At 41.6% G+C, this 27,872-nt stretch overlaps 2 protein-coding genes across 10 annotated transcripts in view; one reads left to right on the forward strand and one right to left on the reverse strand.

Moving 5' to 3' along the window:
- Positions 1-12,040, forward strand: part of LOC109469183 (nesprin-1-like) — a 40,070-nt gene extending 28,030 nt beyond the window's left edge. For 5 of the 8 annotated variants that reach the window (XM_019767615.1, XM_019767616.1, XM_019767617.1 and 2 more), the window contains 17 exons: positions 683-845; positions 1,094-1,281; positions 1,398-1,548; positions 1,729-1,904; positions 2,231-2,375; positions 2,624-2,815; positions 3,859-3,964; positions 4,928-5,098; positions 6,171-6,319; positions 6,508-6,622; positions 6,772-6,977; positions 7,102-7,305; positions 7,604-7,729; positions 7,985-8,197; positions 8,363-8,698; positions 9,076-9,119; positions 11,007-12,040. In XM_019767615.1, coding sequence (XP_019623174.1) covers positions 683-845; positions 1,094-1,281; positions 1,398-1,548; positions 1,729-1,904; positions 2,231-2,375; positions 2,624-2,815; positions 3,859-3,964; positions 4,928-5,098; positions 6,171-6,319; positions 6,508-6,622; positions 6,772-6,977; positions 7,102-7,305; positions 7,604-7,729; positions 7,985-8,197; positions 8,363-8,698; positions 9,076-9,119; positions 11,007-11,247 — 2,926 coding nt within the window. In that variant the 3' untranslated portion in view covers positions 11,248-12,040. Of the gene's footprint in view, positions 1-682; positions 846-1,093; positions 1,282-1,397; positions 1,549-1,728; positions 1,905-2,230; positions 2,376-2,623; positions 2,816-3,858; positions 3,965-4,927; positions 5,099-6,170; positions 6,320-6,507; positions 6,623-6,771; positions 6,978-7,101; positions 7,306-7,603; positions 7,730-7,984; positions 8,198-8,362; positions 8,699-9,075; positions 9,120-10,271; positions 10,339-11,006 lie in introns of all 8 variants that reach the window. The other 3 variants (XM_019767620.1, XM_019767621.1, XM_019767622.1) reach the window with 3 other exon arrangements.
- A 290-nt stretch (positions 12,041-12,330) lies between these two features.
- On the reverse strand, positions 12,331-19,890 carry LOC109469175 (estrogen receptor beta-like). Of its 2 annotated transcripts, XM_019767582.1 has the most exons (9): positions 19,638-19,890; positions 17,291-18,016; positions 16,864-16,966; positions 16,578-16,704; positions 15,078-15,194; positions 14,554-14,967; positions 14,196-14,337; positions 13,830-13,987; positions 13,343-13,653 (listed from the first exon to the last, which is right to left on the reverse strand). In XM_019767582.1, exons 2-9 carry the CDS (start codon positions 18,007-18,009, stop codon positions 13,343-13,345), a joined length of 2,091 nt encoding a protein of 696 aa, XP_019623141.1. In that variant the 5' UTR covers positions 18,010-18,016; positions 19,638-19,890. The 2 variants fall into 2 exon arrangements, with proteins under 2 accessions (XP_019623140.1, XP_019623141.1); XM_019767581.1 differs by lacking the exon at positions 19,638-19,890 and having other exon boundaries at positions 12,331-13,653; positions 17,291-18,009.
- Between the last annotated feature and the right edge of the window lie 7,982 nt (positions 19,891-27,872).

The raw sequence follows: 27,872 nt of genomic DNA on the forward strand, positions 1-27,872 counted from the left end.
AGACACACCATGCCCTGCATACATATTTAGAGTCAATGTTTTGTTTTTAGATTAGAGGTCAGGTAGACCTCATTTTCTATTCATTGTTTCATTAAGATGTTACACCCTTTTGGCCACAAACATAAATCATTTTTCTCCATTGATGTTACTTGTACCCATGCACTGTACCATTTCCTATTCTTATTGTTTTGCTCACTGGTTTGGCTTAAGTGGGTAAGTGGGACAAAACATGCTGAAAATCCAGTTGGACAGGAAAAACATCCTACCTCCTCCGCAAGGGAACATCCAACTGAGAATTAGGGTTATTCTAACCAAGCTGAAACAGGGTCCCTTCTTATTGTAAACTTTTGCTCATGGGATCTATTTATTCAGACAACTATAATTATATCAATTTCTGCCTTTTTTCCCTCTATTTCTGCCATAAAGGAATTAAGTTTTAACCATATGATTCAAGCATGATGCAGCTTAGTCTTAATTATCATGTTGTGCCAGTGTCCCTAAGTACCTGCAAAAGGAGTGGACAAGCCCAGATCCCTGCAGGTGACAAATTTAGGGCTACATGGTTGTAAAGCTAAGAGAAGAAAGTTTTTGAAGGCTTAAGTGATGTTGTGCAACAGTGAGTGTAGAAAAATGTCCATGGTTCTAAATCAATTCTGTTTCTGTTGTACCATTTTCCTTGTAGAATCAAAAAGCTGAAAGAAACTTTGACAGCTGTCCAGCAGTTGGAAAACAACATGAACAGCCTTCGGAGCTGGTTGTCAGAGATCGAGCAAGTGTTGTCCCATCCTGTCGTGTATGAGAGCTGTGATGCCACAGAGATACAGAGGAAACTTCAGGAACAACAGGTATGAATGGCTGTTTCAACACTAACTGGTATTTTTCTTTAAAACTAAGAGTTGAAGAACGTGTATTGGTAACTCCTAAGATGTAAGAGACTTGTGAGACTTTATTCTGAAAATCTATTAGTGGTATGCCCAAGGGCTTCTTCACTGAAGGTGAATGTGTAGTCATAGCAGGCTTCTTTGTGTTCCTCCTTTATTTTTGTGATGGCCATGTACTTACCAAGTTCTTCACATGTTGTTTGGTGAATCAGGAGCTTCAGAAGGACATAGAGAAACATAGCACAGGTGTTGCCTCTGTGTTGAACCTATGTGAGGTGCTCCTGCATGACTGTGATGCCTGTGCCACGGATGCTGAGTGTGAGTCCATCCAGCTTGCCACACGCACACTGGACAGGCGGTGGAGAAACATCTGTGCTCTGTCCATGGAGAGAAGACTCAGGTGGGAACTTGTCAAAAAGTATTGGAAATGAGGCTCTGTGTGTTGTATGCCATTCTTTAGTATGTATTTGTTTACTCCTTGTGTTAAGTTAATACAACTGTGCCCTGTTTGTTTAGAATTGAGGAGACCTGGAGGCTCTGGCAAAAGTTCCAGGAAGACTACCAGAGGTTTGAACACTGGCTTCAGGAGAGCGAGAGGACTGCAGCCTATCCCAACTCTGGACATGTCACCTATACAGTCATGAAGGAGGAGGTCAAGAAATATGAAGTAAATAACATAACATTAAGTACCACAGAGTTCATGGAGATGTCCTCATTTGAACAAGCAGCCTCGGAAATGGCCACCAACGACCAATTTGTCATTAAGTCAGTAAGGCTTCCTTATTTTATGTCTTTTAAATTGTAGTAGAGAAGGATCGGATCTGTAAACTTGTTATCTATTCTTCAGGCATTCCAAAGGAAAATCCATGAGGGCCTGACTCAACTGGAACTTCTGAACAAGCAGTACAGGCGGTTAGCCAGGGAGAGTAGAACAGACACATCCAACAAGCTGAAGGGCATGGTACACGATGCCAACCACAGATGGGACACTCTGTCCAAGAGAGTCAACTGTATCCTCAGAAGGTCCGCTTTATTTCCTCTTATACCACTATAATTGCTTCCCTTGGATTCTGTAGTGTTCAAAGCTTAGTCCAGATAAATCATGTAGTACAAGTTGAAAATTGATTGGTAAGACTGACCATTTTTCAGCCCATTGGACAGGCCAACAGATGCCTGTTCACATGTATTGTTGATAGTCATATTTGCAGCCATTTCAGACATAGTATTTCAGAAAAATTGCTTCAGCCACCTCAGTGAGAGCAGTGTTGTTATGTTACAATTTTTAGCTTGCTCACTGAAGAAACAAAGTCTCCAGTTTAATGTATTCCTGTAACATGTGACACTAACAGGTTGAAGCATGCCCTTGGTCTGCGGGAGGAGTTTGAGACTACTCGGGAAAGCCTGCTGGTGTGGCTGACAGAGATGGACCTACAGCTCACCAACATGGAGCACTTCTCCGACTGTGATGTGGCAGCCAAAATCAAACAGATGAAGGTTAATATCATCATTTCATGTCAGCCTGACAGAAACCTTAACAACAGGTCCACTCTAAAACATAAGTAGCTTCTGATAGAGAAGCAGCTTTGTTAGTATTTTATCAGCTGCTGTGTACATGCCCATGTACATGTAGATGAATGAAATGATTTGTGTAGACTTAACCAGTCTTCCTTCCATCAATATCTAGAGCTTGTGTGATTTAAATGTGAAGTCTAACATCCAGTGTACATGTCCTTCCATCCCAGGCATTCCAGCAGGAGATTGACCTCCTGTCCAGTAAGCTGGAGTACCTGGACACCCTGGGTCTGCACCTGATGCAGAAGTGTGAGGGGGAGGATGCTGTGGTCATTCAGGACGAACTGGACGACTTCCACAGGTTCTGTGGGGAGGTCTTCAACAGGGTGTACAAGTACCACACCAGGCTCACCAAACTCAAGGTAACAATGTTTAATCATCTGAAAATTAGCCTACACCATGACCCTGTACTAGAACCATGTTAGACATTTCAATTATTTTGTGCACTGCTTTGTTCAAAGTGGTTTCCTTATACATAAGATAAAATTTTGTGAATCAAATGTGAATGAAGTCTACTCCAACCATTCACCACATTCCCTCATGTCACTCACCACAATCTCCAGTGTCATCATTAATGCAAGTTGACAATGATTCTGTGTATCATGTTCCATCTTCCCTACATGTACATGTAGATATCATACTTCATAGTTCATACTTCTCTTCATGCAGTAATCCCTGATCATTGGGAAGTCACTTCTATGATAATAGTCTAAAAGGTGAAACACATATGGGTTGTTAGGAAAAGGTATTTTTGGCTTTCCCTTATCTGTGGTATAGGATTCTATCAATGTGACAACATAAAGGTTATGTATGTGAGAAAACAGCTGATGTCAAGCAAACAAGGCTAGTACGATATGGAAAGACAGAAAGTTATGGAAAATATGATACATCACATGCATTCAGCTTTTCTGTAGTTCCTAAAAAATGGTCACGTAATTCATGTCGATATTAGGCAGTTTTCCATATCCAGCACAGGAATATGTGTTAATTGCAGCTATCTCTAATTTCTCATGTATCCAAGCAAAAACTGCAGCTATCTTTAATTTCTCGTATATCCAAGCAAAAAGTGAGAATATTGTGCATTAATAGTATTGTTTACAGGGATGAGTATAGGTTATCACCAACCACCTTATTAACTATGGGGTTGGAGAGGTTGGGTCAGGTCATGTATCAACAGATAGCTGATTAGGCTATAGTAGATTTGTATGCGACCAGCTTGTGGTCAAGATATGAGGGTGGTCTTATAACTATATAAATACTTCTCATATTTCAGAAATGAGCTGGTCACATATCAAACACGTACCATGTGAATCACCCAAGGTCATCCGATTTGGCAGGAATGTGTGTCAAAGGACAAGTTCAGGGTTACTGGTGTCTCCGTTTACACTATCACCTTACCTTTCAGGCCGAGTACCCAGACATTGAGATGGAAGAAATTGAAGCCTCCGGTGGGCTGGAAACCTACAAATTAGAAAGTGGGATTCCTTCAGAAAGACTAACACCTCATTCAGGTAACCATATAGAAGCTCTGCACATGGGCACTTCATTAGACATTAAAGGTATGTGTAGGGGACATCAGGGTGCAATTGTCATCTAAGAAGGCACAGTTGGCCTTTTCACTCCCGTCTCATGTTTCTGCTCAGAGTCGCCATCCTGACTGGTCTCCAAATGTTGAATGCTATATTTGCTACTTGATTTACCCAATGGCCATATTCGGTGATGTGTATATAGAATGTAGTGGTAGAAAAGTGTTGTTGTGGACATGCCACTGGATTTATAGATGTCAAGAGCACTACTCTATTTTACTAGCCACATAAACCACATGTGTTACATGTTTGTGTCTGTGATGTGCTGGTATTTTGAGCTGAAATCCATCATTGCAGACATAGCCTCCTGCTGGCTTTGACATTTATCAGTATTGAAATAATTATGCAGCAAGGATGGCAATGCATTCGACTTTCTATGTTTTAAATCCACAGGAAAAACAAAAAATTTAAGATTCTGATACACCATTAAACACTAACTTGACAGTGAAAGCTGTTGTACTTGACTGGTGACATTGAGTACTTGACTGATGACATTGAGTCATTCTCTCTTTGTGCTTGTAAATATTATCATGCTGAACAAACTTCATTTGAGGTCTGCCTCTCCAGACATCACTATGAGATTCTACTCATCATTGTCAAAATCATGCTTTTGTAGAGTGAACACAAATATTTTTGCAGCAAGTGAAGTGAGAATACATGTAATCCTTTGTCTATCATCCTTGGGAAATCAAAGAAAAAATTACTGTTAATATGCTGTGGTTGGTGTAAGGATATTTTTGTGACTTGTAACTTCTCCTGTTGTGCCCTGTGTTGTTGTATCTGTGATTTTACTGTTGCTGACATGAGTTACCGGTAGTAATCCTAGTCACCCCAGCCATGATAACGTGAGTCTAGATGGCAGCATTGATCCTTGCGTACCTATCCCAGGGCCGGGGACACCCCGAGCTAACAGGTCCTCTGGCCGGGGCACCCCTGCCAGTGTGGAGTCCCTGGACTGGGACATGTATGGCCTGGAGAAGATGCCCAGTGGCTCCGCTGACAACTCCCTCCCAGCCAGTCATGCTGTTGAGAATGGCTTACATGAGTCTGTTAGAGAAGGTAGTGTGGCACAAGGGTGGGCTGATGGGGGGCACCTCTGTACTGTTCCTTCTCAACTGTACAAAATAACACCACTTTGGCTGCACTTCATGTCATCCTCTGTCTTTCTATGGACACATGCAAATATTTCTCAATATTTCTCATTGACGTATTGAGAAATGTAGGATTGCTAAAAATATAGAAGGCAATGTCAATGGCCATGTTATCTGGTGCAGTTGAGAGGGAACATTCTCCTTTGTAATTGTCACCACAGATTTATGTAATTTCACTGCATGACTATAATTTTGGTGTGAAGATGCATGGTTCAGGTAATGCATGTTGCAGAATTTATTTTTGCCTCATAGGGGCAAATTCTGTTTTTGCACTTTGGAATAGTTCCTATGTTTTGTCTGCTACCAACTAACATTTTGTCCTTGTTTACTAATCTTTTGTTACGTTCTGTTGTTTTATTTTGATTAGGCCACACCAAGTAAATTTTATGGATGACGTCCGCGCGCGCATTGATTTTGTCCTGTTCCTAGAAAAAAAAACAAGGAATTCCGCTTCCTGTAACTATGACCAAAGAGTCACGACAGTGCCGCAAATCGTCAGATTGACATGAAAACCGGAACGCAAAAACAGGACAGGACGATAACTGCTGTTCCATCTGATTTATTGCTGTTTTGATGATGAGTAAAAGACTTCTTGCTTGTTACACTGTGTCACCTCATTCAATTTGTGTCCTAACATTTGTCGTCTCTTAGTATATTTCTGATCTAGGCATCTTGTTTTTTAGGGCCCTTCTTGTTTTTTTTCGCCCTCTCGCATTAGATTTAGGGTCTCCAAAGGACGTCATCCATAAAATTTACTTGGTGTGGCCTTATCTTAAGTTAATGCTGTACATTTTAACAGTCAGATACTTGACATAAATCAGTCCACCTCTGTGTACAGATGCACTACAGGACCAGGCAAACTTTCTGTCTCTCCCTTCTCTCACCACAGGTAGGGTGTCTGAGTAAGTAGTGTGTGGGACATCCTTGTTACTGTTTACAGTATCATATATACATTGATGCAGTTGTGAACATTTCTACAGGTGAAGCCAGGCATAAACACATGGAGCAGCAGTTGCTAAACCTCTCCAGGTTACTGGAGAGTGCTCATGACAAACTTGGCAGTACAGAGGCCATGGTGAACTGTGACATCACTATGGGACCAGATGTTCAGGACACATACCATGACTATGTAAGCTTCTTTTTTACAATGTTAAGATGGACTTTTGAATAGTCCTTCAATAAGGATGTGATGTTGAGTATGTTTCTACACTCTTGCCTTGGGTGCATTTTCTGAAGACAAAATTGTATATGCACATGGAATTGTTTATTTTGCAGAATTTTGTAATTTGTCTAACATAAGATCCCACCTTCCCACAGGTTAAGCTTCTCTCTGCTTGCCAGTCCTGTATAGAGAACATCAGACACATCCAAGACTACCTAACAGAGAACCCCCACCTGTCTCGTGGAGCTACCAGTGACCAGCAGCTAGCAGGTACACTTCAACAGTTTTCAAGGCACTATTAGTGTGTGGAAATATATATAGTAATGGGCTGAACATTGTGAACAGTGTTTAAAGCATGGATGTGGCCATTTAATTGCATGCGCCTGGTTTATAGATAACAGTTGTCTCTGTTTCCACAGGTGTTCTGGACAGGTGGGACTCCATGAAGCAGGCTGCCATGCAGAAGCAGACCAAACTCAAACAGGCCTGCCAGCAGTGGAACCAGTTTCAGTCAGACCTGAACAACATCATGTTGTGGCTGAACGAAGCCGAGGCGCTGCTCAGGGAACAGGACCAAGTGGCTGGAGACATCCACTCCCTGGAGATACAGATCAAGAAACACAGGGTCAGTCTCCCTTCCTACAGCTGTACACGGGTATCTGCTCCATTGACAGTTGTGTAAAAAAATAAATACATCAAAGTAGAAAAGGTAGTCAACAAACTGACATGGCTTACTTACCACCCTACAGGAGTTCCTGGCCGCATTGGATCTCAGGAAAGCCATTGTCATGTCTATCAACCTGTGCAGCCCTCAGTTCGTTCAGGGAGACTCTGAGCATGCTCAGAAACTCCGGGACAGACTGACACTGATGAACCACCGCTGGGAGGCTGTGTGCAATCATGCCGTGGAGTGGCAGAGGGCGCTACAAGTGGCGCTGGTGCAATGTGCAGAAGTAAGTCACCGTCATAGCAGTGTATGTTGTTAGGACAAAATGATGGTAAATAAATGTACTGTCATTGTGCATATGAGTGCAATGCAACACCTGAAATAGTCTACAGTTCACTGTATCCTGTGACAAAGTAGTACTTTTGAGTACCTTTAGATAACATTTTTCACATGGCAGTCAACGGGTAGTAGGAATGTTATACCTGGCAAATATCCTAGGAAAATATCTTGTCCAAGTGTATGTATTGTCATGAGCTGGAGCATTCGGTGACTAATTACTTTCAACAAATTAATACCTTTACAAGGTGCAGAACACTGTAGCAGACTTGTTTGCCTGGCTGGATGAAGTGGAGAGAAGGAGGAACAGGATCGATCCAATTGAACTTGATGCATCACAGGCAACACTCAGGAAACAGTACAGGGCACTCCTGGTAAAGCAAATGTGGCAGAATGGCCCACCACTTAATTCGCCAAGTTATTAAGAAACTCAATTGTACCTTGCACTTCTCAAACATTATCAATAAAGTACCTACAATGTAATAGGTGTATGTCGCTAACTTTAGTAAGTTGTCTCTACTGATGAAAAGATCATGAACATCAAGATGTTTGACATGTATTTTGCAATTTTGTTCTTTTTTCACATGATTAACTTCTAGTCCTTACCGTACACTGATGGTGTTTCACAGAGGCTAAAACAGGAGCTTCAGGATAACCAGCCCCGTGTGGCCGGCCTGAAGAGCACAGCAGACCAGCTCCTGGAGACTGCAGACAGCCAGGGCAGTCTGGAGATCAAGTCTAACCTGCACATCATCGACAACAGACTTCGCCTCCTCCTGGAGGTCATCTCTGCAGACCTGAAGCAGATAGAGGGACTCGTAGATGTCTCGGCAGTCAGTTTGGTGTGTAACAGTACCCTTTCTTATGATGATTTGCAGTGGTGTACAACTTCTGTTTTTGTGGAACATGTGTAATTAGACCTATACTAACTCCCGTCTTGATAACTTGAATGGGAATTTCACAAAATAGTCAATGATGATTTATTGTGTCTTTTCTCCTCCCCGTAGACTCCAGAGAAAACTGTCACATTCAAGCTGGAACGATCAGCCGACTCGTCCCCTGCATCCTCCCCAGATGTGGATGATGATGAGGACAGACACGGCTTCTACGGTGCTGCAGCTGCGGCAGGGATCCTGGCAGAGATGGACAACACTTACAATGAGGATGAGGATGATGACAGACATGGGTTCTATGGAGCAGCAGCTGCTGCAGGGATGATCGCTGAGACAGACAGCGGTCTGTTTGGGGTGGTGACTGGGGAGGGGCAGGTGGAGCTGGAAGGTGCTGATGCCAGGATGCTGGCTAGACCAGGCAGGACGAGCACACCCATCTCCTCTGACAAGGTGGGCGCATCTGTTGAATAGGCAGGAACTAAGCCTGAGGTTATAGCTTAAGCCTCAAGTACTACATTTAAGAACAAACAGACTTCATTTCTCTTGAAGCTGAGAAAAATCAGACATACACAAGACAAGCTACTGTGCTTCTGAGACTTCTTCAAAATGTAACTAATAGTGATAACACATTTGCCTCTGGGAATGCCTAATTGTGTGTGAAATTGCTCTGATAACCCCCTAGCCTAGTCTTGATAATACTGTCCAAGGGAGCAGTGTGTGGTGCTTGGGAACTGTGTTTATCTAAGCTATTTTCATGGGACATTGGTCAGTTCTGTGAGTGGTGATGGGTTAAAGGTGATGTGTGCTTCTGTCTATCCTATCTGTAGGACTCTTCTTCTGAGGTGGTGGAAGATGTCTTAGACTCAGACAGGTAAGTTGACCCTGTTCTGGGCTTCTTGGTCCTGTCAGATGTTTGTCAGAACAGGGCCTTTAACCTTCATTTTCAGTAGCCTAGGCTATGGGATTTCATAATGCATTTTTTGGTTCCTTGTGTCATTGTTGTTGATGTGTTTTTTGTTTTATTTATGGTTATCAGACAGTTTTTAAAGTATGTGTAAGATACATGTATGTAATATTTCTCATAAAGGAAAACCCTTTCATGTAGTATTATTTTCTACCTTCATGTTGTGACTTTAGAGCACTTTCTTAACAATGTGTTTATTTATGGTGCTGTTTGCTCATGTTGTTATTTTCCATGACGTAACGATTCCCATTTTGTTTCATACATTTGAAAAGCAGGGCATGTTCTGTTGGTGATGCATAGTCAGGTCAACTCCCCCGCACTCTTTCCTGCATGTTGTTACTTCCATTTCATGCCTCACACTTTTTGTATGTTATGTTGCATTTGGTGGTTTTGATGTCAGTTGCATTACATACTCACCTTCTAACATATCTGAACATCTCTGCTTTATCTCTGTGGAAGTAAATGAGATCTTTCTCCTGACCCCTATTTGGTAGAACACTGTGCATCTCCTGGTAAGAAGTTTGCACAAAGCCCTTGTCACAAAAGTTAAGGAGATTTTTATCACCATCAATACTGGACTATGTTTTACAAATACTGAACCACATTTTTTGGCCCCACTGAATGCATTCCGTACCATTTGTGTGATGCAGAGGATGTTTAGTAGTGTAGCTGGCAATCTGGGTAAGACCATACTACATGTAGTACCTTCTGCTTACTCTGTAGTACTGTTCACATGATAGGGACTCTTCCCTCTCCTGTGTGCAAACAAGACCCCCCTTCCACATTGTTCACTGGTCTGAAAATCACTGCAGGGCAGTACCATTTTCCTTTGGGGGTGTAACATGCTGCAGTAACAGCATTATGTCTCCATTTGAAATGATGACAGTCTGTAGTCAGTGATGGACTTAACCAGTGAATGAAGGTGGATGTGACTATTGGGGAGGTGATGCACCATGATTGGGACCTTGTATCTGGGCAAACTCCCCCTGCATGGCTTGTGTAAACATGAGTGTTGCACGGCTAACTCAGCTTGTGTGTGGCCTTCCCCTCTGATTACAGTGAAACTGATGAAGCTGAGCGACAGCTCCCCCACGTTGTGCAGAGACTTCTCAGCTTTAAACCAAGGGTATCAGTACTCTCACTAACTTTACAGACCAGCCATCCAATCACTCCAATCAGCCTACCTGCCACAAATGACACAGATCAGCTAGAAGCATTGTCCTGGTACAGACATGTACAAAATTATTTCAGACACTCCAAACTGCATTGTCCCATCTGTGATCCAAACGTAACTAACAAGTGTCATGTTGACATGCTGAAACACTGTCAAACCACCATAGGTTTATGTTGTCTTCCTGCCTTACATATTGTTTATGACTGTACCAGGACTGAAGCAACTAACTGAAACTGAACAGTTCAGTCGTGGCTGCCATGATTTTTGTTACCATTCAATGGTCAACAAACTCAACCCTGATCTGCAGCTTCTATAGTACAGTCTAACGCGTAGTACTTACCACACACTAATCTATAATCCTCTGTGTGCAGAAAGTGTGTTTCACCAGCTGTTACTAGTTCTAAAGTCATCTAGAGAAAACTATTAGATGCCATGTAGTTGTATTCCCTGCTGCAATAACCTTCCCTTTGAGTGTTTGTAGTGATGTGGTTTTGTTTTGCTCATGATTCATCTGCCATGATCTCTCCTCCACGCTATAACCCTGCCATCAATCAGGATTTTTTTTGCTCCTCTTCTCATACTCTTACCTTCAAGCACTGATCTGTCATGTGTCTGTTTAGTTCTGGTGAAGAAGATGGAGCTTACCTGTGTGTTGAGGAGGAGGAGGGTGTTGAGCGGCGCCCAGGCTTCCTGAGGAGGGTTTTCCGTAAGGCCGTTCCCCTACAGATCCTGATGCTGCTCCTTGTGGGGACAGCCTGTCTGGTACCACTGTGTGAGGAGGACTATAACTGTGTGGTGGCACGCTGGGGAATGAGCCTCCATCCTGTACTCAGATATGTCAATGGCCCTCCCCCAATGTAATACTGACACCCCCTTCACCTGAAGATGTTGCACGGACACTTCTGTGGTGGGAACATTCTGATCTCAACCCCATGGGGGACAGTCAAAGGCAGCTTTTTTGGGTCCAGTTACAGAAAAGATCAACACGTATTTAAGTATTGCCAGCTGTGAAATGTAATGCTCATACATACATGTACCTCTACATGGTCACATAAGCCACCAGCTCGGAACAAGCACCACTAAGATGTGAGACAGAAAATCTGTTGTACAAGAGTTTTATGCAAATGTATAGTTTTATGCAAATCATGCCAGTGTTTTAACATCTGTCCTAACCTTTTACCACTATTTACTGCAGCTTTTACCACTATGTACATGATTGGATCATATTTATTGCAGCTGCATGGAGGTCAGTTTGTGCCGTTTATTTAGTTCTTGTAGAACTGTTCTCATATGTCAGCATATATAAGATCCATTTGGAAGTTATTGTTTAAAGAGGCCAGATCTGTCCATGTATTGTGTTTGAATTGTATGTTGCTTTTTACCTGTTATAATTTTAATAATACGTGTTTTGCAATTTTATAGTCATATTTATTTTCATCTTTGTTTTTTGCCTTTTACCTATTGTAGCCATTTTATGTAGCTTGTACTATAAGGTTGTAAAGAGATGGTTTATGTACAGGATTGTATGAAAGTTTAACAGAGAAATATGAAGGAAATGAATGCCAAGTTTTAGAAATGTTACAGATGCAAATAGAGTAGCTCTGTCCCAGAAGTATTGGTACGACATAGACATTGAATAAAGAGATTAAGCTGATTCCATATTGTGCTGTCAATGATGGTTGTTCCCACCCTCACATGCCTATTTACAGACCAGTGTACTTTCAAAAATACATGTAATATGTTTGTGGAGGCTGGGGGGGGGGGGTAATGAATAGGATATGCAAGTTATCTGAAAACTACCAAATATAGACAAGTAGTAATGGCTACTGCCTGTGCTGCTAGATAACTACATGTTTTAAGCTTGAATATTGTAGAACGGCTGCTGCTAACATGGCTAACAAGTAGATGAACAAGAAACAAACTGATTAGGCAGACAAACATACATCCTCGGAACAGAGAACTTTTATTGTGCTCCTGCTGTTTTTAGTACATTACAGAACAGCACATAATATACATCACTCTTCTCAAAAAATATACAATAAACAATACATCTTAAGTGTTTTCTGTAACCATATATATATATATATATATATTCAAGTCCCCACATGAATATACCAGTATGGGGATCTATAATGTTAACACTTTGTTAATTTTTATTTTCTTTGGGAGATGCTTGACAGAGCTTTTGTGCATCTGATATTGCACATTGAAATTCACCCAATGACAACACAAACACAGAAATACCTGGGAAAAAAACTATTCCAACACTTACTTTTCAGCTGGCATGCTTGGGGATGTTGGTGATTTCATTTCAAGAAAGACTGAGTAAAACTGTTAGACAACTGACATATCTGATAGTGATACAGAAATCTCACATGGACAACAGATGACATGCTGTTTTCCCCTTTTTGCTCTCCAAAAGACTGCCCTCCTTTTTTACAAGTGCAAACATCCCAATACAGACTGTAGAGTAACACTGCCTACCAACAAAAGCATAAGCTTATGTTCACTTTGTTCAATGCGTGGAAGGACAAAAGATAAAACACTTGTGTAATCAAGGCTAAGTAACACAACACCATCTCCAAATACAGCCATGCTTTGACATTCAATTTGATACATAAGCTGTTCATAGTTTTTCTGACCAAAGCCAACATCCAGGACTTGAACAGTTCTACAAATCAATCACAGAACTTCTGTAACTTTTTATCTATTTTTACATCCAACCTCTGGGAAAAATCAACTTCAAAAGAACAACATCTTCAGATAACATCAACGTGTCTCAATTAAGATAATATCCAAAAAGAGTGTGTACTTTATTAACAACACAAATACAAAACAATAACTGTACACACCAAAGCACACAAAATATAAGAGATGATATATACTTTTGAAATTCATATTATATAACGTTATATATATATATATATTTACCATTGTGCTTCTCATTCTGCTATGATCATCTCTCTTTCTCTGGGCTGCTGGCCACATCATTATGACCAGCCTGCTGGTCACACTTGCCCTCAGACACCTGGTCTGTGAGAATGTCCAGCAGAATGTCGTACAACGGGACCTTCAGACCATTTCTGACTGCGCCAAGGTGAGACGATGCCCTGGCACTCACCTGTCGCAGGTGTGATAGCAGCAGCAGCATCTTCGCAGGACGTCGGGAGCCCAGGGCATGGCGTTCGCTGCAGACGTCCATCAGGGCATCTGTCAGGTCATCCTGCAGCTGGCGCACCTGGGTATCACTTTCCAACCCCTTCAGAGCTGCACATCAAAGACAAATGATACTGATGAGCATACCAATAATATCATTTTCCCAACCAAAATGTTGTAAACCAATACCAAAGTACTAAGAATAAAGGATTAACCATGAAGCATCAGATCATGTACCATATTATACCATGGTAAATATACAATCAGTAACATTGAACCCAACTTACAGCCATGGACAAGGGTGATGGCCTTTAAACACAGGTATTCCCGCTTCTGTAGATCAATCTCGAAGAACTTGGTGGCAATGGACAGGATTTGGTCACACATCTCTAGGACTTCCTTATCGTCACCAGAAGAAGTTTTTTTCCGGTTGGAAATGGTGTTTCTATGAAGAGACAGAAATTAGAAGATATCACCTACATGACTTTATTTCTTATATCTTATTCACATTCTCTCTCTCTCTCTCTTGACTGTTTACTGGTTTGTACACCGAAAGCAGGAAAGCAACTACCGAAGTACATGTACATGTAGATGCAAATTGAAAGAATTCAAAGGGACATACATGGCATGAGCTTAAACCTTGCATCACTGACCTGTTAACAAGGACTCCCCCAGACAGCAGCAGTTTCTCCCCCTTATGTCTGACAGAGCACCATACCAGGTCCAGGATCAGCAGATCAAGCCAAGTAGACTCCATAAGTAGCACCTGGTCGTTTAATGACAGCTTGGAATACCCTGGAAATATGAAAAAACATTTGTGAGAGGAAGATAAGCTACCGTTATCTACATCTTACCAAAAGATTTGAATTCTTTAAGACCATGGCAAACATTTAGGAAGATCAAGTCTACGATATGCATTATTCTGCCACTGCCATATAGTAGTCAGACAATCTGTTAAGACTCCAATATGGATTTTAAAAACTTAGGTCTTAATAACTCATTCCATTGTACCTGGAATTTTCTTCCCCCAGCAGATGATCCCAGTCAGTTCCCTGTCCACCAGGCTGCTGACTGATTCCATCAGTTCTGGGTTGGAGATTTCCTGCCAGCTGCCTGCCGGTTGGCCTGTACCTATTGGGTGATTCTCTTCTCTATTCTCCACTTCCTTGAAGTCCAGGGCATCGATCAGTGCTTTTAGTCGCTGGCGAGAGGCTGGCTGGAATTCCCTTCCCGTCGAGCTGTCACCATCGCTGTCAAAACTGTTATTTTCTGTAGGCGAGGCTGACCGGGATTTGTTGAAGGCACTAGCTGAGGACGGGAGTGGTGACACTGAGGACTTACAGCTACCTGCTCCTGTGGACCCCATGTCAATTTGGTTATGTGTCCGCTTTCTTTTGGGCCCTCTTCTTTCACCGTTTCTTCTACCTGAAAAACATGAGATGCACTTTTGATTGGTCAAAAATTCTTTCATTTGATAAAAAAGAACTAATTATGAAATTTAACAAAACTGCCATTGAGTAAGACTCCTTTCTCACCATCTTTGGTCATGCCGACCATCAGGCACTTCCTGTAGCGACAAGCCTGGCAGCTTTTTCGTCTATTCCTGTCAATGGTGCACTGGTTGGTGCCTGGACAGATGTAATCTGTCTGACCTGAATGTGGAGGGAAAAGAAATTCAACTTAAAAGACAGAGCTACATTGAGAAGTGAAGAATTTGTGTGATAGATATAACACCCCAAGTTCCATCTTTCCAACTTTGAACTTTTCTTTACATTCTATATTATCATTTTCCTTCTGATGATCATATTCCATCACTGGTGTTTCAGTAATAAAGGGCTTCTCTCTTCAGGGACCAATAAGCCAAATTGATGCATCAATCTGCCTACCAAGTCCTTGGATCCCCATTAAGACCCTGTTCATACCAGACTTTTATTTAGCAGTTTCAACCATTTTTTCAAAAATGTTTTTTATTTAGCCTAGTGACAGTGTGAATGCAAATCAACCGTCTTTTCAGGGTTTTAGGGGTTTAGTAAGGGTTTTGGGGGTTTTTTTTCTGCCCAAAAACCTGGTCTGAATGCTAAGGGTTTATTCAACCTGATTTTACGTCATAATTCCTGATTCACGGGGTCAGCATCCAGGCCGTGTGCAACCTCCAAGTTTTTTTTTTGCGTTGTTTTGAGTTCATTTCCACTCTTTTTCCATGGTTTTTCTTAATTTTGCAATGGAATCAGCATATCCAACCTGGACGAGAGTGTGGACGAGACCAAGCTCCTCATATCTATTTTTGGAGTCGCCGACAAAGCTATTGGGAGGGGGGGGGCACTGTACCGAAACAAAAATGTTAACCTGGAAATTTCAGTCAAGTTGGGGAGCATGGTTTCTTGAAGATAACGGAGCAGTGCCAAGGCCAAGGACAACAATCAGAAGAGCAGGAGGAACGGTTATTTAAACTGCAATCATGGCGGATTAATTGGATATTCACCAGACAAGATTTTTACAAAATCAGTTATGTACATGCAAGTCTGGTATGAATGCTAGAGGTTTAAGCCAGGTTTTCCCTCTTTAATTATTTAGCAGTTTCAACCGTTTTTTTTTTAAGTCTGGTATGCAGGGTCTAAATCTATGGTATGGGCCTTTTGAGAAGTCAAGATGTTTAGAACACGTTACATCAAGTACATGCCTAGAGTAGTTTTCCCATGGGACAGATGTCACATAGGTCAGCGTCCTGCAGGTTTGTTACAGGTTATGGTAACCTACAGGACAATGGTCTAATTATCTAATGACCTGTACCAGATGGTAACAAAGGCAGCATCTTTTCTGACTGACCCAGATACATATATGATAAAGAACTGTAACCTAGAGGACACTGACCTAAATACCATCTAAATACAGCTGATTGGTCCAATAGCTAGGTCAACATTTGGTGAATCTCGCCTTTCCCTTCTGTTAGAGGACATAACCACTGTAGGCTCTAAAGAAGGCTACTGTAAATATTATTTTTCATATATGACAACCACTAATACTAGGAAACACACCTTGCTGAATGCTCCTTTTGAAGAATGCCTTGCAACCTTCACAAGACCAGACTCCATAGTGGAAGCCGGACGCGTGGTCCCCACAGACACGGCAAACTGCACGGGCCTTGTTGTCCAGTTCTTTCACCTGTACAAGATATCAAACGTCTCATAATACTTCCTGGGTGATTCCTAAAAAATGTTAAAAGCTGGACAGCTTTCAACAATCTCTGCAAGATTAACAGAATTACAGTTTACATTATTTGTATCTTAATAAGACTGATATTTGCCTGGTCAATATACTAACCTGAGGCTGATTGTTCTCTATCGAGCTGCCACTGCTGGCTGGAGAGTCCCTGCCTTTGGAGAACTGGTCGGGACACATATCACCAACTTGAGCAACTTGTAGTCTAGTAGGAAGAATAGCAAATTGGTCAGATCTCCTGGTCACAACAATTTCACCGCAGGTTGTGAAACATCAAACAGTATGAATCAACAATAGCCACCATATTACAGTCATTTTTTCTGAATGTGTTGCACTCAGGGTTACATTTATATCAGTGCATTTACACTTTTGTGTAATCAAAAGCTATCATACACCACCTGTTCAACTAGATATGCTTGCATTCATTTCCTGACTTGATATTGCCCTAGCTCAAAGGTGTTTCCCAATCTCAGGAATCAACTCAGTGCAACTCATATGTCCACTCACTATCATCAATGGCTCTGCTTACCTTCCCCCATTGTGCAGGGTGAGTATATCTGGGTGATGGTGCTGCTGCATCATCCCGTTCTGGATTCTTCCATTCTGCCTCATCCCGTGGACAGACATGACAGGAGATATGGGGCTCTGCTTCAGTGCTGCCTTGGTGGGTGTGGCCATCCTGGGGGCCTGGCCTTGCGGGGGAATGATGTGGATGTCTGGATAGGCCATGGCCCATCCGTTTGGTCCTGGTACGTAGTTGACAGGGGAGAAGTACTGTCCAGTCCCCTTGTGTCTGGAGCCACCTTCAGAGTGAGACATGGGATGGGGCCCCATGTTGACTGATGAGGGATGGTACATGAAGCCATTCTGCATCATGACAGGGGAGACCATGCCCACCAGAAGCTGTTGTGGTTCCTGATGATTTCTGGTGTGTTCGTTGTGGACACCATCACTGTCCCCTGCATGACGAGGCTGCTGTGCCATGGGTCTGGTCCCTGCCTGGTGGCCTTGGCTTCTGGGTATCCCCATCTGAGGGGTCATCATGATTGGCTGTCCATGTGGGACTGAAAATGGGCCGACTGAAGACCCACCTGGGTTTTTTCCGGGACTTTTGTTGTCCCGTTCTTGTTTCTTCCCTGGTTCACTCAACAGAGACCTCCTAATGATGGCTTCAAGAGGATCTGTGGGCTTGTCCAAGAACTGCTCTGCTCGGGTTGGTCCATTCTTCGGTCTCTTTGGAGGAGGCATAGTGATACTGAAACATCAAGACACAAAATTATTAGTGCATGCACATCCTATGCACTATAGATAGTGGTGGAACTGAGTTAATATGTATACAAGTTGCAGTGAGTCCAGGAAAACATGTTTGTTGAAGACACCAAGAGTGATCAAAGACCAGAAATTGCTCTCGTGGCCATAGATCTACTAGAAATGTGTATACAATCTGTCCCTGTCTGGGACACTATATGACTATTAGCACACACATGTTTAGCCTGAGAACCATCCTGGTTTGCTCCGTCTGCTCCAATAGTTGCTAGTGGGGTAGTGGCTATTGGAGCGGATATAACTAACCCAGGTACCCCCACTCTACAACATTCAGTATTAGAAGAGGAGCAGCTGTTTGCATCTGAAGGTGAAGATGATGATTATCAATGCTATGTTACATGCATCAGCTGAAGACAGCTATTTCGGTACATAGTATTCTGAAAAGTTGACTAAATTCATCTGAAAAGATATTTGCATAACCTATTAAAACAGGTGGAATATAGTATTACAACCATTCTTCAAAACCAAACTGTTAAGGAACAGACATACAACATTTATGAGGAAATCAAATTCAGTACACGAGAAGATTGGCTTTTTTAAATTCACTGGCTGGCAACTTTTTCGAGGAAGGTTTTCTCCTTTCAGTAAATGGTCAAACACTTGAAATGCATTAAGTTCAAGATAAACACCTTACCCTACCCAAGGAAACCTAAAAAAAAGTAAAAATGTCTTGAGCTTCTTACTTTAAAATAACTTGCATGCACGTTTATTCATTTGTGATGTATGCACTTTTATTACACTCGCCACCTTTCTACTGTGCGATCTCCACATTCAAAGACGGCAACTCTGACATTACAAACAGGTGTCTAGCACAGTTGTTGGGACGTTTTGCCATTCCGTTATATCCATTCATCGTAAAAAAAATACCAAAAACAAAATCATTGCTATCGCGTATTTAATTTTGCAATAAAGACTACAAAGAATTGTTGGAAAAATCACGGCACGTACAGACGGAGACACGAAGATAAACGCAACCGACTGCACAAGAGTTGGAGAACGTGAGGCGTTCTCATGAATAATTAAACAACCTTACCCTGGTTTTACCTTATTATTTATGTACGGTGCACGTGTAGCCGAGCGTGAGGTGGTAATAGCGCCTGTCGTACAGAGAGCTTCGTATCGAGCATAGAGAAACAAATATGGCACCTGATTGAGTCGAATAAAGTAAAAGATAGAATATTTCCTTTTCCAGTAGGGATAGGAAACCCTTGGCATCTCTCCATGGGCCAAAAATTTGCATGTCCGTACAGGGGTCACGTCGACCTAAAATGGAACCCCCAAAATACCATTTCACCCCATCTTTTCCACCACATTTTGAAGGGTACAAAATTCAGGCGATCAGTTTCCTACACGCATTAAAGCAATATTTCTCGACAAAGTCGTTGATTTACAGCATGCCAAATAAGAGGCGTAATGAATGCATACAGAGGTCTGGAGGTATGCCGCTACGATAAAATCCAGATAAAATCATCAGAAAATAATACAGTTTAGAAAGCAACACATTCCACCAATTACATAGAAATCATTGGAAATGAAACAAAGGTGTTCACCTGCAAAAACTCGATCGTCTTGCTTCGTTCTGGAAAAAGACGTATTGGTCGACCGGCAAGCGTGTTTTGAGCTGAAGGCAAGGCCTGTCACACGCGAAGACATGTGTGGCGATTTACGTAATCTATGTAATCGTCACAAATCACTCCGCGTTATAAAATCCTCCAGATTTCCCGAACACTTGAACCTTAGGTCAATTTAAACCACCAGTTATATTTTACAAAAGGTATAGCGTATCAAAATGTATTCTTTGTTCACAAATATGAGAAATTTGAGGATAGACTACTTTGTGCGGATTGTACTATACGGTGTGTGATGCGGCTGGGCCGGCCGCAGCACGTGGAGCTGCCATGTGAGGCACGTCTGTGTTGTGGAAAATAACAGCACTGAGATGACCTCACCCAGCTGTCGACGACAGCCCTAAACATGCGTGACCCGGTCAACAATCTTTGTACGGGGGAGGGCCCATCTAGCTCCAAGAACGGGGAGGTATAAGTCAGCAGTTATCATATTTACAGCATTTGCAGAATCAAAGTATAAAATAACTTGCATAACGGAATGCTACTTTATACTTGTTTATGATGGTTTATGCAGTGTGTCAGAAATAGTTGTTTTTTTTTATATGCATAGTCAGATCATGGTTAGCCATTTCCCCAAAACATGATGGTTCAGTCCGGGTCCATAGGGAAAAGAAAAGGGAGACGTTCCGCCCCACTGGCACCCATCCCGCGTGAGAAGGTCGAAACAGGGTCAAATGGGCGGGGCTACCTACTCTATTGTGTTGTTTGGGATCACATGCTGTGTGTGGATTAGGTCCCACGTGCAGGTAGCTCACCCTGCCTGGTTCACGTGTTACCTGCCTCGCCCTACGACATTAACCACAGTTGGTTGACCATATTGACCTATTCTGAAACATTTTCACTGTTCTGTTCCCTCCACTTTTAAATATTCCACTGTATTGCCCCCCTTTTGTTTGGTTATATTTCTCTATTAACAAACTTCTTTTTTAGCAGTCCAGTCTAAGAAAATGACCTACTTTATAAAGTTTAACGGTTATATTATTCCTCAACTGGTTGACGAAGATGCTATCATTGCTCTAAGTCTAACCTACATATGCACATATTTGGGTGGATGACGAGCAGGCTGAAGACTAGAGACAGAGCAGGTCAGAGGAGCCTGGCTGTCAAGTTCAAGTCACACCATGGAGGTAGAAAAACATGGTCACACTCATGATCATAGCGGCCCATTCGACTGACCGGCCTACTACAGTGAGATTGTGTAACACATATGTTATATGAGAAACCTGGCAAAACGTCAGGACTTATCATCTTCCACTGGGGTGAGTACACCCCACTTGAGTACACCCAACATCTACTTGAAGACTACTATTAGTCAATATCTATTTGGAAGTTTAGGTATAACTTAACTTGAAGTGCGTAACGTTATAGACAAATTGCCTTTTTTGGCAAAGATATTTGCATCTCAAGGAAACGCAACCATATGGTGACTGAAAACGTTTGGAAAGTAAAAATATGCTTTGCGTTTTTTGGCGACGCCTTTGGGGCAGAGGCATTTGTGCAAGTACTACGATCGTTTTGAAAGAATTTCAAAAATTGCACCAATGTATTCCCTAGGGAATTGGTTCTGAGGTAACCTTCGGCCATGTGGTTTTTGGACCAAGCAGGTACACCCGGTGCCCACGTGCCACCCATCCAGCTGCCTGGCATGATTAATTACTGGTCGTCTGTCTTCTCCCCACACCATGGACCATGGACAGAGAGCACAGCTGTCTTTGGTCAAAAACCACTTGATCAGGAATCTGACATTCCCTCCCCAAGAACATTTAGGCCGGTGGGGGTGGGTTTATTCAAACAGATCACACAGAGAAAAGAAATTATCTGTCCTTTGGGGACCCACAAAAGGTCGAGCAAGTCCTAGGGGGAGTAACAACTTCAGATCAGACCTAAAATCAAGTCTCTGGTGGAGGATAGAGTGAAGTGGAGTGGAGGATGGTTTTAAGTTTGGTAGTAGTAGAGTCCTATAGATGTATTTGGTATATTGCCCCACACCTCCTCCATCCATCCTGTAAATTTCACTACGTGCATGTCTTTATAAAATAGGGAAATCTGTTTTTCTTATAATTGTGATGTGGATTGCTAGCTCCACCACATGAAATAATATATATCATTCAGTCGTCGCCTTGGCAATGATTTTTGTTGCCTCAGCCTAGTTGTTTCTTTTGCCCTTTTTTTGTTCTCTTCTTACTAGTATTTTTTTTTGGGGCCTGTTCTTTTGTCCCGATTTCTAATCACCCTTTCTAATACACAATTACCCATTGCTTTGAGAATTGCTTCAGTCGTAACTTTCTGAAAACTAGTTTTAACAGTTTAACCCGCAACGTCTTGTACCATTGACAACCAACAGTTTGCCTGCCATCATCATTTCGCACACACGAAAGAAAGCCTGGGTTTTATACGTGTCTGTGTCTCCGCACCTATAAATCAAAATCCTAGCTTTAAATCCTGGATTTGTCTGAAATTTGGCGTTTGTTTGTTTATTTGTTTATTAAACCGATCTCCATTAGTTTATACTGAGTGTCCATACATACTAATCTTCCTGGAGTCGTTATACACATATACTACTACAACCGGTGATGAGGCTTAACTACATACTACTAAGTTACAACATGGCAAGGCTTAACTAGACACACAACAAGTTGTACCGAGAGGTCAGAGGTCTTAATATAAAATTAACATTCATAGTTACACTTTGTCGACCTTACTTCTACCACCAAGATTGCAATTATAGATTAAAGGGTTTGGAGCTGTCCACCACAGTTTTTAACCATTCCCGGATGTGTTCCTTAAACGATGTTTGTGCGGATAGTCTGATGTGTTGTGGAAGTGCCGGTAGTTAATGGTACAATTACTTCACGGAGGATTGTATCCAACGGACTCTTGGTCTTTTTTGTTCTCATTGACTGAAGATCCCTAGTACGTTTATTGAAGTTACATGGTGTACATTGTCTCAAAGCCTTTCTGACAAAACTGTTTCGCAAGTAGGAAGTTCAAAAGTCGCCAAGGTACTTTCGAATAAGCATTTATACTATTCAGCTTTAGAGACGCATTTATGAAATTACGTGTGAAGTAATTACGTGTAAAGTTACCCTTGAATCCTTACTGTTTGTGCATCTCACGGTGTGCGTTACCAGCAATCCTTAACCCAGACTATCCAGTAGGACTTCGCCTCTGTTGATGTTTGATGAGTGCACGTGCATTCAAATATTCAAGTTTGAGTTTCAGTGATTTTTTGCCGTCTTCATACACCATCAGAGCTTTCGCCGCGTACCTCTTGAGTGCTGATAGATAGGTGCACGTAAACAAATTGAAGTTTAACCGTGTGCCGTGGATTGAATGTTTACTGCTGTTGCTCGTGAATTGATTACTTGTAATGTTACGTAATCAACAAATGCAACGATCGCAAAATAAAGGCACTCGTAGGATCATTTATGCATGTGTCCTGCAGTCAAGTTGTCTTGTTGCAGAATTATAAAGACTCTCTTAGCTCTTTGTCGGCGGTATGTTCCTGTCACATGATGCTTAAAATTCGACGACATCAAAGTTGACGACCAACAAAAAATGTGACTGGTTGCGAATTTCAATCTACTGTATTATGTATAACATCATTTTCAGTACGCATGTAGGTCTGTATCGAGGTAAAGCGATCGACGAGAGAGAGAAAAGTTTCCTATTCGATGAGCCTCGTGTGTGATGCGAGTCGACGTGCAGCACGCAGGTCCGGAGTGGCGCCGGGAAAGGGCAGACGTGGCCACACACGTGTGATGATGTACATAATATTAGCTCGATGTTCATTACAGCTGGAGACTCCCTTGGGTTGTCAGAAAATGACAGATAAGGCAATGGACATATTTCAGCCTCATATTCCTTCCAGCCGACATAGAGTTTGAACTAACGTCACGTCATTGAACATTGTAAGGTCGGTACAGAGAGAGAGAGAGAGAGAGACCATGTAAGTCAACAGAGATATCATTAGAGAATGTACATACTGTCAAACAATGTTATACATCACAACCAGAACGCAACACAGACGATGCACGAGGCACTGGCAGTTACTCGTTTTGTCTGTATCTGATCCTCCATAGGGTCCTGCATCATGTTATGTTGTTTTGATGGGTGTCAACCCCTCAACCTTAGTCTTGATATATAAATATACCCCCCCCCCGTCCTTTTTTTGCAGACGTGCGTCAATTCTAGTTGCTATTGGGAGTTCACCCCCACTCCCAAGGTGAGTTCTGTACAGCGGCCAAATGACCAGCACCAAGTGGATTTATCTTATTCAAAATACGTTTTATTCAGTATTATTACATGTGAGACAGAGTTCCGCACGTCACGTTGCACAGCTCGTGTGGGAACCGGCCTGCAGCGTGACGACAGGACACGTTATTTAAGAGCCATTGTATATGAACATCAGGCTCGCATATTCGTGTAATACTAGCACATAAATACGGCCCACTCTGTGACTGTGATACGAGGTCGTTCGGTATTATGCACATGTAAATTGGACGACATTTGTGTCAACAAAACAAACAGCGTGAAGCGCATGGAACGCCTATTAAACCCAAGGAGAGGTTGCCTTGTAATTTGTTTAACAGGGACAAGGCCTTTCACACTTCATGAAGTCTTTATGGTGACCTCACGTGTCCGGCGGCGGCAACACCGGGGAGGACGTCTTCTGTGTCTTCAGATCCAACGTGTTCTTAAAACGTTTACAGCAATGACCAAGGATCATGTATATTACCGGGCGTATGTTCATACGCGTCAGATACTGTTTACATAATTGTTGAAATAATCAGGACTGATGTGTTTCTTCAAAGATGTTCTGGGCTTCCAGTTAGCTTGATCAGATTACAAGAAGGGAATTTGTACCATGCAACATTTTGTTGATGTTGCTAATGTTGTTATTTCAACTGCGCCATACAAAGCAACACCTCTTTGCGGATGTACCAGTAAAAAGCAAAATCAATATTTAAGTTCTTACTTTGTTTTTTTTAACTACTTTCCCTAACCGTTGGTAATATCACACATTAGGGTGAATTGAATACTAGTACCAGACAGGCAAAAGGCAAACTGTAAACATACGGTTGATATTTACCATCACATGTTCTGTTCGAGAATGCACGTGAGAAGGTCGTACAGACGTAGCTAGCTTTGAAAAGATTGGTAATTACAATACCCCATGTGATATATAACAAATATGGAGAGTACAATAGCACTGAGAAACGATAAGGTACCGCAATCATTATCTTGTTACAACAGAAGAGAGTTTTCTCTAACAAAAAGATTTTCAGCACCAAGGACAGACCACACGACAGTAATACACATTCGATAACCACGATGATACAAGCAAAACTGGTGGAAAGTCACTATCTGTGTAAATATTTATTAATCAAGAAACAATGCATGGCGATTGGTACGCGGTTCCAGATCTACAAAGAGTTCCGTGATCTCATACCTTCGCCAGATGATGAAAGAGAAATATGCCAGAAGATGACTTTGGAACTTTTATTCTTGAGAAAGACGAATAATGTCGAAACCGGTCGAATTCCGTCTCATCGCTGTCATTTTCCGAACGCTACGAATGATGCCTTTGGAGCTAAGTTAGGATTGGTACTGTGTTCGCGATATAAATATGCCAGAACAAAGAAGTCACGGAAATAAATTTGAGCTCTCACTATTAGTACAACTATCAACTTTCTCCATATGTTACGGATTACGGCCCAAAATAACGTGGAAAATGGGCATATGATTTAATAATAACATCTTAATATAGTACACTCATGTAGGTATTATTAACGCTGTTTATACAACATTTTAGCTCAAATGTAAAGATGTACACATTTTCTGAGACAACCTTTCATAGTAAACAGATAAAGGAAGAAGGAAACTTCTGGTTTAACACAAGCCAGTAGATTAGCACCCCTCTCTGTCCACATCTGATTACAGAACGTTACATATTTTCCAATGAACGGATGTGAGTCTTATTTGTTGAAGAAATTTGTATAAAACCCACTTGAAAATCTTCTGAGTTCGTCCAGACATGTTGAGACTGCCTTACCTGGCTATCATTCAACAACGCCTCCTATGATCAGTCATCCATATCACACCGCGGCCTGACCAGACATCCCATCAAACCTGGGAGAGTAAGTGCGATCTTTATTGACTAGTAAGTCTTTCATACCTCACGGACAGACAAGGACAGATCGTAGGGGGAATGAGAAGTACTTGAAAACCACGACCAGACCCATGAAAAAGCCATGCACGAAACGTTATAATACACGCATATACCTCACGACCGTTCCTGCTCCGCCCTATGGCAGGTGCCTATCAATATTAGTAATTATTACCTTCGCCAAGAAGGTTATGTTTTCAGGGGCGTTCGTGTATGTGTGTGTTTGTGTGTGTGTGTGTCTGTCTGTAAACACGATAACTTGAGAAGGCCTTGATGGATTGTCTTGATACTTGGTAGGTGGGTAGGTCTTGATGAGACCTCAAAATGATTAGATTTTGGACCCCCTAGCGGCTTATTATGGTACTGCAGCTGAACTTCCGGTTTTGATATCTCATGATCCAGACATGCTATGGTATTGACATTTAGATGGTAGGTAGCTCTTGTGCTGGGAAAGAAGTGGTGTGAGTTTAGGCCCCCTAGAGGCTTGCTCTGGAACTGCAGGGATAAATTCTTGAAAATATTCAAAAGGGGATAACTCAAGAACCGGTTGACGGATCGTCGTGATTTTTGGTATGTAGGTAGCTTACGTGATGCTTAATATAATTATGTGACAATTATGCAAATATGGATGTAATTTGCATAATTTATGGGGAAATTCTATAAATCAGCTGCATTCCATGATAGGACAATTGAAGCTTGTGACATTGGTAATTGACAATGAGAGAAACACAGGAAGATATTGATTATGTTAAAAAGAACTTAATTTGCATAATTAATGAGAAAATTTTATAATTATGTAATGATAACTGCCTGGAATTTCATACTTGTGGTATTTGAAAGTTAAATTGAGGTGAACATCATTAAACATAATTTATTGAAATCAGGACCTCATTTGCATAATTTATTAGGAAATGCTAGAATGCATTCTTTGTTAATATAGGACTTTTTGTCTTTTGGTTGAGATTATGATAAAACAATATAATTCATGAAAATTAGGTTCCTATTTCTTAAATCAGGGGGGGATAATCTAATCTAAACTTTGTCAGTCATAAAGATTAACATCATTTGGCGAAGGTATGAGATCGGGGAACTCTAGTTCAGTATATGTTGACACGTACGTTGTTAAACAGTTGTGGAATTAAAATGAAAGAACCAGAGTAAGGTTCCATGGAAATAGGGTGGTTCAACGCTAAGGTGCCTAGGCAGGTGTGTAACTGTTGCTAACGGACTGATTCACTGATTTGCTATTGCACATGTTTCCTTGCATTGAATCATCATTTATTTTCAGTTCTAGCGCACAGGTAATATGTTACATACAACCGCCCGTAATCCCTGAAATATTTAAGTACGTGAAGAATAGGCTTTTTACAGAAATAGGTTCAATGCACACAGAATACGTTGCCCTTACGAAGTTACATGTATATAAGGTTCACTTTTTTTGTGACCTATATTGTGCCAGAAATTTTATCATCTAGCTTGAGATGGAAGATAAAAACGTTTATCCTAGACAACACAGTGGCCTGCAGTACAGCAGTTGGACTTTGGATTCTTGTTGTATGAGTGAAGTGCATTTCCTCCTTCCTTGTGACAAGTGTAAAAGAGGGTGGGAAACAGCACCTATCTGGACTGAAGCATATGAAAAATGTGAGTGCACAAATGATAGTCTGTGTGATATAGCTCTTATATATGCAAATTGGTGTTTCCATCTCCAGTATTTTTCAAACATTAATTCAGAATTTCATAATCAGGAACATCTTGCTTCTAGTTGATATTTCTGCACAAAGCTCGGTAACTGCTTGATGCTTTCGTGCAGATTGCACTGATGCAAACACTGTGTATGACTCCATGTGAGTTGCAGGATGGGTACTCTAGATATTCACCAGATGAATCTATGCTATGAAACAATCACTTCATCACATAATTTAAATCCCCCCATCTCGTCTTCTCCTTTCCAATCAAGCACACAACAACAGACACATTGAGCGGGA

Source organism: Branchiostoma belcheri, unplaced genomic scaffold (assembly GCF_001625305.1).
Source record: "Branchiostoma belcheri isolate BF01 breed outbred unplaced genomic scaffold, Haploidv18h27 scaffold20, whole genome shotgun sequence".
Taxonomy (NCBI): Eukaryota; Metazoa; Chordata; class Leptocardii; order Amphioxiformes; family Branchiostomatidae; genus Branchiostoma; species Branchiostoma belcheri.

Excerpts from the sequence above, each read along its gene's own strand:
- LOC109469175 (XM_019767581.1), bottom strand. The coding sequence starts at position 18,009 with ATGCCTCCTCCAAAGAGACCGAAGAATGGACCAACCCGAGCAGAGCAG. Across the intron at positions 16,705-16,863 it reads TAGAGAACAATCAGCCTCAG|GTGAAAGAACTGGACAACAA; the intron begins GTTAGTATATTG and ends TATCTTGTACAG. Across the intron at positions 13,654-13,829 it reads CATCACCCTTGTCCATGGCT|CTCTGAAGGGGTTGGAAAGT; the intron begins GTAAGTTGGGTT and ends TTTGATGTGCAG.